Here is a 15,885-nt window from a genome sequence, read left to right on the forward strand (position 1 = left end):
AATTCAACATGGTCGTAAATACATTCGGAAAACAAAAATTAATAGAAAGGTCTAAAACTCTAAAAATTAATTTAATAAATTTCTGCCCATTCCATCGTGAATGCAACCCTCCTACAATCTCAACTGAAGAATAGAATAAAAAGGGGCTATGTTTAAGCTGCATGGTCTAGTATTGAAATTAGTAATCTACTTTGCCTCGCTGTGAGCACTGGCTCTCAAAAAATAAATCATAGAGCATGTAAACATTTCGTTAACTCCACCTTTAACTTCCCCAGCCCCCCTTTCTCCAATCGAGGGTCTATTAAAGATACGCTGGTTAATTAATGTGAATTTATGAAGAAGCCACAGCCGATTTAATCAAGCGTACAATTCAAAGAAAAGAGTATAGAGTATCAAAATATGGAATGTGACTTTTATGCGAGTAAATTTCAAGATGAGACAAGCGGAATTTGATTTTCAAATTTCTAAAACAAAGCCTACTATTTTGTCAGGGTTTTAGGAGACAATTTTAAGCTAATTTCTGAAAGATAATCAAAATCGTCAAAAGTATACATGGAACTATTATGCGAATTTTGGCAGTATAGTCACCTTTTTCTTGAGTCACACTTCGTACATATATTTTGTTTTTGATACGGTACAGTTAGTTTATGTTTGTATACAGCGCAGTGTTTCAACTTACCCCGATATGCGGGGCAAGTTGAAACGGAGCATATACAAAAATAATTTTAGTATGCAAAATATTTATAAAAAAGTTTGGTAAGGTTGCTTATTTTTTATGTATAATCTTTGGCCCGAACTAGCAAACACCGCAAACGGACTTAAAATTTATCAAAGGGTGATTTTTTTACAGCACTTCAAAGTTCAACTTTCAAAAACCCTTTTCAACTTGCCCCGGTGTACCTTATACATTATCCATACCTATAAAAAATTAGTAATAAATTCCCATTTTCCAAAGCTAAGTGTTTGTCACTTACACCCTTTTGCATTTGACCTTTTTATTTGAATCACATTAACTGCCCTGCGTAGCAACGTTCTGAATAGGAGCGAAAGATAATAAACTTCATGAAAGATCTTTTCGAGCTAAATCAGTCGACCTGGGTCCTCATTGCGCATTCCTTTTCGATAGCTCTTTTGTATAACAGTTTGCATGGTTTGCTCATTTCGAGTCGAGATGCGCAATGCCACCCCTGCTCTGACTACTTAAAACCATTTACTCTTTGTACACTGATATGCATACGACTAAACCAAAAAACGCGTCAAGATAAGGACCCTTATAATGGAACTAAGTCATCCCGGATGAACAAAATGTACTAAAATTATTTTTTATTGGAATGTAATGAGTTTTACCGCGATGGAACTCGTCCAATCTGTTACGCCTTGTGTGTATCGACGAAAAAATATAGCTGTGACCTAGGATCTCTTTTGTTGTATGCTCATGAATATAATTTCGATTCGCTGGTCAGACGGGTTGCAATCGGTGGCAAGAAGATGAACATTATACCTTTTTGAAAGCAAATAAAAACATCGGAACTACTTCTAACGGCGTTGCAGTCTTGGATAATCAAAACGAATGTTTTAGATTTTTCCCGACGTTTCGACTCTATTTCGAGTCTTCTTCAAGGGGAGGATTCTACGAAATCGTGTGTCGTGCAAAGGTACATATTAAACGACAAACGATTTCGTAGAATTCTCCCCTTGAAGAAGACTCTAAATAGAGTCGAAACGTCGGGAAAAATCTAAAACATTCGTTTTGATTATCCAAGACTGCAACGCCGTTAGAAGTAGTTCCGATATACCAACATCAGTCGAATCCTCTTCATCATTATTGCAAATAAAAACAACCTTTAGATTTATATCTGATGGAAAATTGTTTCTGATCGCTGATCTGTTCAAATGCCTCGCTACTGGCAGGAAAAGCGTTATGAACCAATCTTCAAAATCCTTTTCGTCGAACTAGCCAGAAGCACTTCGATTGTAGCGCGTTCTCTTAGCCCTTCGAATAGCCCTTCGGATGCTCTGCCTTGAACACCACGTATGTTGGAAACAGCTCTCCAAAACAGTAGATAGTAGTTTCGGAGTAGTAGAGTAGCTCTCCGAAACAGTAGAGTGGCATTCATCTTCTCTGGACCATCTTCTTTCCTCATCGTCATATTCGTCTCATCATAGTTAAATATGTTGGAAGCAGAAACTCCGTTGAGTCAAATCTTCAAACTTTCAATGTAATCCCTGATTGTTTTGCGTGTTACTCCTGTTCGACTCATCCTAATGATTTGCAACAAAACGTTTGCTAAAAATGTTCCTAACTTTTGATGATCGCGAAGGAATTGAACCAGCCAGTCCCAAGACGGCTTCCTGCCAACAGGAAAAGGGGTCGTTTGGCCGAAAGCAATTCGGCTAAAAGCCATTTTGCCGAATTCCTCTTGACCAAATAACACGTTAGGCGGGATGTCATCTAACCGAATTCCATTTGGCCGAATTGAACGTTTGGCTGAAACTGTTATTAAGCCGAAAGCGGTTTGGCTGAAATTACGTTTGACTGAGATTGTCGTATGGTAGAAAGGGCCGTTTGGCCGAACAGGTCATATGGCCGAGAATGTCATTTGGCCGAACGGGTCACCATCAGCGTGTGCTACACTCAGTTTAAAAAAATCTGCTCTTTGGCGATTTTATAGTCTTAGCTAAGTAAATGCAACTAATAGAGGGATATTTGAATTTTCTAAATGTCATTATTTCTTACATCTTATTTCTTATTTCTTACATCTTATTTCCTACTTATCGCTCACATCCGTTATTTTCCATTTCTCATATCTTTCTTCACACTTTCCAGTTATCATTAATCACTTCACACTCTTCACATCCACTATTGTTCGGTCAAACGCCATATTTGGCTATATGACCCGTCCATCAACAACATTTACTGTCTTATATTGATATATTTTCGGTCATGTAACCCACTCGGCCAAACGACATTTTTGGAAAAAATGGCCTTCACTGCCAAACGACCATTTCGGGCAAAAGGCATTTTTGTCCAAATGACCTGTTCGGTTAAAATATATTTTCGACCAAATGGCATTTTCAACCAAATAGAATTCGGCCTGATAGTTTGTTTGACCAAACGGCGTCACGGCCGAATGACTTTGGGCCAAACGTCCCACAGTTATGCGTTTGGCGAAAATCGTGAACTTTTTTGCAACACTTCAGGGTGTTATTTTTTGGCATCGGTGTCTTCGGGAATACATTTTAGAAAAATATGGCGTATCGAATGACAAAAAGTTGTAGTTCCAATTTTTGCCACAGGTGGCGCTGCAAAATGTAACTTCTTTAATAAACGATTTTTAAATATGGTGTATTTGGCAAATTTGTAGTGTAATTTGTTATGAATTTTATTGCTGAAGACACCGAGTGTCCATTTATCATCGTTTTTGGAATACGGGCGTTTTTTATGGACAGACCCTAAAAAAACAGTATTTAAATATATTTTCGAAACTAACAGTTTCAGGTCAATACAATGTTCTACAAAAATGTATGTATAATCAAAATAGACCACTTTTTGGAAGATACCAGGGATGTTGTTTGCAAACATGACTTGTTATCGGCGATTTAAGGTCGACAATAGTGATATTTGAAGACTTCATATGCAACAGAGGGGCAAATTGGGGCAAGGAAATCCCCACAGGATTTTAAATATCTGGTCTGTAGTTTCATATGCATATAATTATGTCTGTCTCCACGTGTATCCAAACAAGTATTTCTAAATTTCATAAATCTACATTTTCAACTGATATTTATTTAATAATTGAGATTTCACCACACTGCATACCACGCTGTTGAATGTTAATGTCAAAAGAAGTGCAGCGTGAAGTTATTTTTCTGTTCTCTTCATCCAATCATTTCACACAATTCAAATCTGACGTCATACGCTACTAGGGATGTCGTAAAATCTCGAATAATCGATTAGCAACCTTGTCGACAAAAGCTGGGTCGTTTTGACGCTACTTCCTCAAATAGATCCGCGCAAGCTTCCAAAGACCAACTGTTCCAACAAGAAAGCCCTTCTCGGATTGATTCTTCCACTTCTGAGCCAACTTTTTGGGGACAAGGAACATTCTGGTACAATTCACAGTGCTTGCTGTAGACTGTTTGCCAACTACATTTTAGTTTTATTGTGGCTTCTGCTTGAAAGTTTTTCGAGGCGAATGAATATTCAAATTTGATCCGGTAACTATCGGCTCTCCGATTTGAAACCTAAAAATCAAGTAAATATCATAACCTTGTAATGTAATCACTGACGGAAATATGAAATTAAGAAAAGATGAACAATCACGTTAATAAAATATCTATTGAAAAAAAACTGACAGAAATTCGGAAACCGCTTCCTTTTTGTCATAAAATATAATTTTTTTTATGTAGAATCATTACAAATTACAAATTGATGAAATTATTGGCTTACTTTATCAGGAACAAAATTTACATAGCAGAAGCTGAAAAATATATGCGCGTTACCCGTGAAGATTTTTCTCGTTTTGACCAGCAGTGGTAATCTAATTTCATAGTGGATACACTCGATTATTGATGAGGTCGCTATTTCACCACCATCTGAATATTTTGACCATATTTTCTATTTTTTGTACCAACTGTAGCTTCGAAGCTGGCTTCATTTCAAATCGTCCGGCAATAAAAAGAAATAAAGTAAAATAACAATAATAATAATTGTTATTATTATTATCATTACTATTACGATACACTGCGGTCTTTTTGATACTGTTACCCACCGATCTCTTCCCATTCATGTGCCCCTTATTGGTTCTGTGCTCCCCGACCGCGTCGCGATTGCGTCATTCGAGTGGCCCTTATTCCTTTCCCATACATATAGGCCCCACTGACGGAGAGGCCCTTCCCTTTTCCCATATCGCTCGCGTTCGCCTGCACTTCACTGCCTCTCTTATTTTTTACGATTATGAATTCCTCTATATTTATGATTCATTTCTTACTGTTTGGGGGCTCTCTTCCATTTGCTTCGCGTCGCCGATATGCCATGAATCGATCCGGGATTCAATTTTCCGAGCCTCTTGGGGAACGACCGACCGAAACGGTTGAAATAATGACGACGATGACGATGGTTGGCTGCCCTTTTGAACCCACCAGCAGCAGCAGCAGTGAGGTGGGGTTCTTCCGATTGATCTTCCGGGCCGTGGCGTACCGATCGGATCATGTCCGCCGAGAAGATCAGATGCCGAAAGAATTATGTTCAATTTAGGGGTCATTATTTGATCAATTCAGACAATCGAGTTGAGCTGTTGTCGATGGCTTTAGGCAGAGGTGAAATCATGATGTTCACACATTTGTGACGACCTCCGCTGTCGTCGCTGGAGAGGGAGCTTCGAAAGCGTCGGGAATGAGTGACCTTTGTCCAATTTATGATGGAAGGGATCTTGGGAAGAATGAATATGACGCTACTGAACATGTTAGCTTTTAAATTGTTTATTGCGAACCAAATCCGATTTGAATTAAAATCAAATTGTATTTGGACCAGAAATTGGACGTGTCCAAAGCAAATAAATTTTGTCAGATATCTAATGTTGGATCGTTTTTCGATTCTCTCTCTTTACAGTAGGGAAAACCACTGCGAAATCGAACGGCGGAGGCGAAACAAAATGACCGCCTACATCACGGAGCTGTCGGACATGGTACCCACGTGCAGTGCCCTGGCGCGGAAACCGGACAAACTGACGATCCTGCGGATGGCGGTGGCACACATGAAGGCGTTACGAGGTAAGTGATCTTCTGAAATCTTACTCACCCAACGTTATCAAGAATTGGGTTTAGTTATACGAAATCTTATCTTTGAATCTAAATCCATCCACACACCCAGTCAGTCATTTAATATATTTGAACCACTAGACTAAATTTAGTCGATACGGACAGAAGGTGCATTTCAACTCCCCACTTCCTATGAGGAAGATTATACACATTTTTAATAACCTCGGTGAAGCACGTGGATGAGAGCTCATCATCTATCAGAAAACAAGAATCAGCCATAAACCAGAAAGTGAGACAAATTTTTAACGACTTTGACAACAGCGACAGCCGGAACAGTTTCTGTATAGAAAACATTCCTGTGTTGTTCACTGCAGCAATTTCACTGCATCCGAGGAATTATGATAATCTGGTTAAAGTTTGTTTATGTGTTCTTGCCCTCCTACTCCTGCTGCCTACTGATTTTGCTTGGATCTTGATCAACGCGATGTGATGGCGGTTTGGGTTTGGGTACGCGGAGGGAAGGTGAAAGAAAAAAGTCATTTCTCCGGAAAATGAGAAAATAAAACTTTTCGGTGTGCTACTGATGGCTTTCCGCAATCCTATCCCGGGCTGTGATGATGTTCCTGTTGTTGAAACGCGCTCGCTGCTGACCGGATTCGAACGAAGAGTGGATAATTTAACGAGGGGATATAAAAAAAAACTCTGGGACGCGGGGCTAGCGTTGGCCAGGAGAAGGCAGGGAGGCGCCATAAAAGTAGACAAGTTTAATGATTGAGTTTCTAATCTGCACCGCAAGGTAATTTGCTCCACTTTCGAATTTATGATTTTAGGGAATTAAAAAGCAACATATGCTTCAGGTTCAATAGCTGATGCAGCGTACATGTCAATTTTTCTATCTGATTTTGATAAAGCGATATTTCACCAAATGACTTGCTGAAAAACATTCTACCTATGTTGTTTTCGCAAAACCTAAAAACAATCGCTACAATTCGTAAAGGTAATTGGGACAATCCCTATTGGAGATTGGGACAATCCCTATCAGAGATTGGGACTAGGGTGGTCGGTATTGGCCATTTTTTGTCAAATACCGGTATTGGATATTTGATGGAGTCAATACCGGTAATACCGGTTTTTGTGAAAATTTCAGGTTGTAAAAGGAAAACTTTTGATTTGGAGTTTTGGATGAAACAAAATATTTGTTGACAAACTTCAAATGTTAAAATCATTGCTTGTTGAGCTGGGCAAAGCGAAACTTAAGTAGACATTACATACTGAGTGACTCATCTCTCAATCCGCATTGGATTTTGTTAGCAATGTTTCCAACTACTGAGAATGCCCTCTCTGGTTCAACCGAAGTTGGACGAATGGTTCTAAGACCGTTGAAAATCAGTGTCAAATATTTGTCCTTAATCCCTTCCGATTCATAGTAGGAGAATTCCTTACGGATTGTATGCAAGGATTCTGGCGTCAACGTATTTGCCACCAGCAACGCTACAGTCTCTTCACAAGTTTTCTTTAAACGATAAACCAGAAAAATAACCATAGAGGCATCTTCTTCGTACCGATCGTCAGGTATGGTCGTTTTCTCAGTTGTAACGGTCGCATCAGGAATGATTAGACGCTTCAAGATACCATACGCTTGATTAATCAAGATAGCCCTGGATGCCTCGAAGAAAATGCCGAAATCGTTTCTGATCAATTGCTTTACGGCAGAATCATTCAAAAGAGCAAAAAGATCGGCGTATTTGGATCGTCTCTCTTAGACACATTTCTTAAAAGCATCGAAATAGTGGCGGAAATTTCTGTGGCTTGATTTGATATTAGTTTCAACGTAGATTGGAACGCCACGTCGGCTTCATATAGAGAGCTGTACTCACAGAGCAGTAGTTCCACAACAGCTTGAACAGGTTCGAGGGTCTGAATTATTTCAGCGTGGCTTGGCATCAGCCACTAATTCAAATTCTTTTTCCAGAATTTTTCCAGAAAATCGTTTTTCACAGGTGATCTCCGGAAAAGCACTACTACGGCTCATACGGTTTTCACAATTTCATACATTGCTGGAATGGAAACAATTTCAACAATGTTCATTGAAGAAAAAGTCATTCGCAGTTTGACAGATGGCTAAGAGAATGAAGCAACAGGTATGATTAATGACGATGTTGATCGATTTTTTTTGTAGCGTAAACGTTGTCAATGATGCTTACTTGGGTACAGTTACTCATGCGCGCATTTAATTGTTGTATTTTTTGCTCGATGTGATTACAGACAGTTGAGCTGATATAAGTAGGTGAAAATTATTCGAGATTTTTGATACTGACAACAAGATTTGAAATACCGAAAATACCGGTATTTTCCGTCTCTAATACCGATATTTTCGGTACCCAAAATTGGCCGGTAATACCGGTATTACCGGTTTCGATACTACCGGTTAGACCACCCTAATTGGGAAAATCCCTAACGGGAAGTGGGACTACACAGGATTTTTTTTCGCTCGTATTTTTGATCGTGTGACTTCAATTTGCCACCAATCTCTTCGCAACATGTTTCAAAAAATCCAGAATAAATCAAAGAAAAATCGCATGATAATTAATATGCGTTAAACATTTAGGATGAGTTGAAAATTGAGAAAATGTAAATCGTGTAAAAACAAAATCCAGTGTATTTCTAACGAATAGGGTAAAACGACCTATTATGGAGGGGTTAAGCACCGTGTCAAAATAAAATTGATTACAAAAATTCTTCAAAAATTACCTGTTGGTCGATTTCCACATTGTAGTAGTTAAATAGGATGCTCGTTAACTATAGTTTTGTAAATATTACGTCAATTGTGCTGAACTTATGATGTTTTGTTTTTATCACAATAAATATAAACTACCGCAATACTAGGACGCAGTTGCCTATCGTTGCGATATTTTTTGAAGGTCAGTCCTATTGTTGCGGTATTGCATGTAATTCTTATGGAGATCGATACCGCAACAATAGGACCTTAGCACTACAGCAATAATAGGCTCAAAGGGTTCAAATTTTTAACGAAAAATGTTGATTTTTCATCATTTTGAACGGAATTTTGTCAAACAAAAGCTGTTCTAGTCGTTAATCCCAAGAGTTTTAGCGTACCCACAATTGTTTTCAATGGTATTATATCCAGAATGGACTACTTTAACACTACCGCAACATTAGGGCATACCACAACGATAGGACGTTTTACCCTATCAAAGATTCGTAAAGTTGGTTTCGAAAATTCATAAGCTGGAATTGCGACAACGCCTCACGGGGATTGCGACTTCTTCTAAATTGAATAGGGGCAATTTCCTAACAGGAATTTTGACATTTTTCTCGAAATTTGAAATTTGAATATTTCGCAAACTGTGTAAATTACACTAGTCAACAGTGTTTTACTTACTCCCTTCAACCATTTTCAGTGTACTTGAAAGATTTTTCTTCGCTGAATTCAGTAATGTATTCAGATTTTTTGTAACACGCCCAGTTTTTTTTTACAAAAACGGGTTTTAATTTACAAAACAAAATTCGGCCGGTCATTAAAGTTTTGTTCTGCTTTGTGCGGTAAGTAAATTAATCAGAAAGTAAAAATTTGTGTCGAGTCCGTTCGTGTTTTCTTCAGTAAGCAGAACGATCGTCCGGTCTTCAAAGTTTTGTTCTGCTTTTTGCGGGTGAGTAAATTAATCAGAAAGTAAAAATTTGAGTCGAGTCTGGTCGTATTTCCTTCAGTAAGCAGAACGATTGGTCGATTATCGAAATATTTTTCTGCTTTGGGCGAGTGAATAAATTAATCAGAAAGTTGAAAGTGTTTTCTTCAGTAAGCAGAACGATCGGTCGGTCATCAAAGTTTTGTTCTGCTTTGTGCGTGTGAGTAAATTAATCAGAAATTAAAAATTTGGGTCGAATCTGGTCGTGTTTTCTTCAGTAAGCAGAACGATCGGTCGGTTATCGAAATATTGTTCTGCTTTGGGCGGGTGAGTAAATTATTCAGAAAGTCAAAATTTGTATCCGTGGTTTTTGGGCGGATGAGTAAATTAATTAGAAAGTAAAAATTTGTGTCGAGTCCGTTCGTGTTTTCTTCAGTAAGCAGAACGATCGGCCGGTCATCAAAGTTTTGTTCTGCTTTTTGCGGGTGAGTAAATTAATCAGAAAGTAAAAATTAGTGTCGAGTTTGGTCGTGTTTTCTTCAGTAAGCAGAACAATCGGCCGATCATTAAAGCTTTGTTCTGCTTTGTACTTTTGTGAATTAACCTCCGTTTTTCACAACAAATGTACGTGCCAAATAATTTCTGACAACCCATATGCATTCAGCAAGGCTCATTCTACACAATTAAAACTTTATTATCAAAGTTAAATCCGAAATTCACTTTTGAGAGTAGAGAAACCAAATTGCGATGAAAATACGTACTGTTGTGAATAAAATTCCGCGTTCACAATAAATGCACGTGCCAAATAAAATTCAACAACCCATATGCCTTCTGCAAGGACCATTTCACAAAATTCAAACTCTATTCTCAAAATGAGAAGCCGAAATTCAGCTTTGCAGAGCACAGACACCATTTTTTTGTGAAAATACACACTTTTGTGAATTAAATCTCGTTTTTCACAACAAATGTATGTGCCAAATAAAATTCATTAACTTATATGCATTCTGCAAGGCCCCGTTCTACAAAATTAAACTTCATTCTCAAAGTGAGAAGACAAAATTCAGCTTTGCAAAGCAGAGAAATCAAATGTTTGTGAAAATACTCACTTTTGTGAATTAAATTCCGTTTTTCACTACAAATTTTCGCATCAAATAAATATTAACAACCCATATGCATTAGACCTCTTCATGTTTTCAGAAAGTATCAAAAATTCAACCGGTCAGCCCAGAATCACAATTTTTATGCTAAAATAAGTCTCCTGTCAAATTTTCAGCTAATTCGGATAAAATTTCGAGGTGACTCAAGTCGATTTAGTGTTTTTGGGCTATTTTCAATTTTGGAAAAAATCTAACAAGGGATACAAACGTCGAAAACAATCGCAACAACCTCTATACGGAAGCTTTTGGTGTGCTCTACAAGTCTTGTGAACATTGCGATTCGTTCCGTTCACGTTTTTTCCATGTTAAAGTGATTTTTAAGCTTTTAAGTCAGTGGTCCCCAGCACGCCTACTTTCAAGGGCCGTACAGAATTTTTGAGCTGCTGAAGCGGGCCGCAGTATATTTGCAAGATTTGTTTTTCAGTTCATATTGCATATTACAGAATATTGTATATTTGGACAAAATATTTTAAACCTGTGATTTTTTTTCAAATCAAATATGTACTTGTAAGGACATTTCATTCTACAGATTTAATCGCCATAGCTGACTTTTGGTACATAGTACCGTTTTTCGGGGTTCTGAGAAAAATTCTATTGGAATTCTGAGCAGCATCTGCTCGAGATTCTAAGAAAAAAATCGTTCACGATTCTGAAAATTCCTTATGAGATTCTGAAAAAAATTCGTTCGGGAATCTGAACAGAATTCGACCAGAATTTAAAACAGAATCCGTTTGGAGTTCTAAAAAGAATCCATTCGCGAGTCTGAACAGAATTCTGGTCGATATTCGGGACAGAAATCTTTCGGAATTTGTTTGAAATTTCGAATAGAGCCCGTTTAGCATTCTGTTTGAGATTCTGAACAGAATCCGATTGAAGGCTCTGAACAGAATCTGCTTGCGATTCTGAAAATAATTCGAATGGTAATCTGAGCAGTATCCATTGTTGATAGTTAACGTGTTTTCTGGAGACAATAATCCACAAAATTTCAGCTCAATTTCCCCAAAACCAAACTTATTTAAAAAAATAAAAGCATTCTTTTTACGGAACAGTGTATGGCAACATTGTTTTTACCGGTAGTTCAACCTTGACTTCCTTTAAATTCGCGATTAAATACAAATTTTCTATTATCATAACCCGGGGTGATGACACCGAAGTATATTTGCTGTCGGCCTACATATCATCCATGTATGAAGTTATGCATTTTATGAATCAAATGAATCATAATGATAATAACTATTCACGAAGTAGAAATCGTGCTTCAACAACATATTGATGTGAAGTTGGCAGGTTCCCGACTCAACAAACATTGAAGGTCAGTAATGCGCTTCTATGACCAAAAATAGTCATTTTCAGCTGAAAATCTAGCTTATTCAGCTAAAATTGTTTGTTGGGGAGTACACCGAGATATTGGGAATGATAAAATGCTTTTGCTGTCATATAAAGCTTATCAATGGGCCACATTTAGTGTATTCTCGGAAAACCTTCGCGGGCCGCAGGAAAAGACTTGGAGGGCCGCATGCGGCCCGCGAGCCGCACTTTGGGGATCACTGTTTTAAGTGCATAAAAATACTGTTTCCCTCAAAAGTCGTTGTTCTACAAAGTTCCTGAGTTTATGATAAATGATTGTAAATTTATTATATTATTATTCCTCTTTTTTTCCTGGAAATTTGAGTAATAATATTTCCCATGTGCGATTTCACGTTAAATTCTTAAAAATCAGAAGCTGAACATTTGTCAAAAATTTGCACGCTGAGATTTCTTCAAACAAGTTGTTCAAACAAAGAAGCTTCGCATTCACTTGTTACTACGATGCACTCAATGTTAAAAGCATGCAGACATATGGTGAAATTAACAAAATTTGGAAGTCGTTTGTTGTAAGCATCAAATATCATATGATTTGATTTATGTTTTGTTCGAACAACTTGCTTGAAGAAATCCTAACGTGCAAATTTATGACAAATGTTCAGCTTCTGATTTTTAAGAATTTAACGATAAATCGCACATGGGCAATTATATTACTCAAATTTTCAAGGAAAAAAGAGGAATAATAATATAATAAATTTACAATCATTTGTCATAAACTCAGGAATTTTGTAGAACAACGACTTTTGGGGGAAACAGTATTTTTATGCACTTAAAAGCTTAAAAATCACTTTAACATGGACAAAACGTGAACGGAACGAATCGCAATGTTCACAAGACTTGTAGAGCACACCAAAAGCTTCCGTATAGAGGTTGTTGCGATAGTTTTCGATGTTTATATTTCTTGTTAGATTTTTTCCAAAATTGAAAATAGCCCAAAAACACTAAATCGACTTGAGTCTCCTCGAAATTTTATCCGAATTAGCTGAAAATTTGACAAGAGACTTACTTTAGCATAAGAATTATGATTCTGGGCTGACCGGTTGAATTTTTGATACTTTTTGAAAACATGAAGAGGTCTAATATGCATACTGCAAGTCCCATTTTATGGAATTCAAACTTTATTCTCAAAGTGAAAAGCCGAAACTCAGCTTTGCAGAGCAGAGAAACCAAATTTGTATGAAAATACGTACTTTTGTGAATAAAATTCAGTATTCACAATAAATGCACGTGTCAAATAAAAATTAACAACCCATGGCCCATTTCACAAAATTCAAACTCTATTCTCGAAATGAGAAGCCGAAATTCAGCTTTGCAGAGCACAGAAACCAATTTTTGTTTGTGAAAATACATTTGTGAATTAAATTTTGTGCCAAAAAAAATTCATTAACTTCTACGCATTTTGCAAGGCCCTTTCTACAAAATTAAAACTTTATTCTCAAAGTGAGATGCCGAAATTCAGCTTTGCAGAGCAGGGAAACCAAATTTCCATGAAAATACGTACTTTTGTGAATTGAAACCCGTTTATTTCAAAAACGGGACGTGTTACAGAAAATGTGGATATGTATCTGAACTCAGCGTAAAAAAATCCATTGAGTACATTGAAAATGGTTGAAAAGAGCGAAAAAAAGTGTTACTGATAGCAAATTTAGGAATTTCTTCGAGAATTTTGTTATAACATGGAATTAAAAATTTTCGAACCGTCTACAGAATATTTTTACCGGAAACTAAATAACCTCATAAATTATTTGATTCGATGCATAACCTCAAGTAATATTTTTCAACATTTCACAATATTAATTGACTGACCATGAGTTCGGAGGTCTTGACCTTTAGCTGTATGAGCGAAACCATAGAAGTAATTCCGCTCAGCATGAGAACGAGTTCCAGCAGAACATTACTCAAGCTGCCCGATGGGGTGTCATGTGGATCCAAAGCAGGAGCAAGATTTATGATATCAGCTGCTACTGGCATTAAGCACATCCACCTCCGTTGCGACGGCGGGAATTTATCCACCAATCATCTGTTTCTTACGCACGTGGTATATAATACCGAACGACGCACTATAAATCGAAAAATGTAACTCTGATTATCTTCATTCTTTAGCCATAAAAGGATATACAGGTCGAGTTAAAATGTCAACCAAATCGATTTACAAACTTTCAAAGACGTAGACGATAACTAAAATTATGAGCTGTAAAATATTTAAGAAAATACTGACTTATTTAGTGACTTCAAAATGTTCAAGTTCGCCATAGATGAATCGATTTAATTTTTTGTTATTGAACCGGAATCATCCGGTTTTATGCTGCTGTATTCTCCTATCCTACTCGCTAGTAGATTGCCTTCTTTCCATTTTTATTAAACCATTATTAAAGTAATCCAACCTATCCTGCAGTCAGTGTCGTGAACGTTGTCTAGGACACAGATAGAACACAACACAAGCCAGGAGACTGCTGTAGCTGTAGGAGAGGAGCAATCAAAGATAGATTCAGAGAGTTCGTACCTTCGTGCAACTGAAAGTGGGAACTGGGCGCATCCAAAGGAGCAACGGAAAATAGAAGGTGAAAAATGATCCTTGCCCAGCAAAATGTGTTTTGTCTCCGTTTTACTCCGATGCTATTCATCCTGGGTCTGGGTGGACGTCGGTCGTCGTCGTCGTCGCCGTAGACTCGTGGGACAGCAAAAAGTACCCACTGGTCGGTGGAAAGTGTGCTATTATTCTGCGAACGAACAATCCATGCTGGCGCAGGAGTAGGGAATCTTTTACTTGGAGTCGCTTCCTTTTCTTCATCGCCGCCGTTGGTCAGTGATTATCCTTTCTTTTGGTGCGCTGACTGTTCGGCTCCATTTCATTGTCTTCCTGTAGTAGATACGCATTCTTCTTGGGTGGCTGCCGAAAGAGATAAAGCTTCTTTCCCGGTGGCGGTCGTACCAAACGGCTCAGTTGACCATCGCATCGCCACTTGGAGAGGAAAGGGAAAGCAAGCGCACCACCTGTTATAGATGGTTGATCCCGAATGGCCTTTATCACCTCCCTTTACCGCGTGTCACAACAGTTTTTCCACCCTGGCAGCAGGCACCCATTATTAGGATTAGACAGGGTTGCATTAGTAAGGTTGGACGCGGGCGGTTAGGATGGCAAGAAGAGGCGGCGAGTGGATCGATGTTAAAGCTATTTCCTATCGCATGTTACGGCAGTTAAATAGGTAGCGGGGCGTGGGCGGTAACTCGAAATGGGTTGTTTTGGGACCGTATTTGTCCCAGCCGCTATCGTAGGAGCTTGTCATCTACGATGTGATAGCAAATGCTGCCGTTCCAGCGTTGGAGACTTTCGATGCTACTTGTACCAGGCGATATCATTATCGCTGGTGTTTTGCTCTGATTTACAGATTAAAGAGACACGAATTGGAATAAAAAAAAACTCCTCGGTCATTAAGATAGCATCGATAACATCGGTGCCTCAGAATAACGCCTTTTTTCTGCTGATGTCTAGCTGTCTTTCTGTAATGGGCAACAATCTGGAAAAAACATTTGTTAAGCGCTTTTTTTGATACAATGATGGCTCTTTTTCTCACTTAGTGAGAGAATATGAATTTTGTACATTTAGGAATACATCAGATTTTAATATATAGTTAACACATGTAACACATATTGCGACACAAGAAAATCACAAAATGCCATCGGGACAAATTCTGCTATGTTCTCACAGTTCTCGTAGAACGGTTCAATTCGGCAGTGTTGCCGTTTCTATCGCAACATCCCCCTCCCGTAAAGGAAGGTTTCCTAACCTAACTTTACCAGATCTCTCTATAACCAACACTGGTAGTTTCGAAACTGGACGACGGACAACTCCAGTAAACGTCTGCACCAGGGCTTACCGGATTCGTCCATCTTGACCGCTTATCACCTCCAGTACTCTACATGGCATCGATCCTTTTCTCTTGGATCATCTATGA

The 15,885-nt window shown here is 38.1% G+C and overlaps 1 protein-coding gene across 7 annotated transcripts in view; it reads left to right on the plus strand.

Moving 5' to 3' along the window:
- LOC134213273 (aryl hydrocarbon receptor nuclear translocator homolog) overlaps window positions 1-15,885 on the plus strand; it is a 627,873-nt gene that overhangs the window by 393,729 nt on the left and 218,259 nt on the right. For all 7 annotated transcript variants that reach the window (XM_062692167.1, XM_062692165.1, XM_062692163.1 and 4 more), the window contains one exon: window positions 5,612-5,772. In XM_062692167.1, coding sequence (XP_062548151.1) covers window positions 5,612-5,772 — 161 coding nt within the window. The remainder of the gene's footprint in view (window positions 1-5,611; window positions 5,773-15,885) is intronic.

The sequence above is a fragment of the Armigeres subalbatus genome, chromosome 2, assembly GCF_024139115.2.
Source record: "Armigeres subalbatus isolate Guangzhou_Male chromosome 2, GZ_Asu_2, whole genome shotgun sequence".
Classification (NCBI taxonomy): domain Eukaryota; kingdom Metazoa; phylum Arthropoda; class Insecta; order Diptera; family Culicidae; genus Armigeres; species Armigeres subalbatus.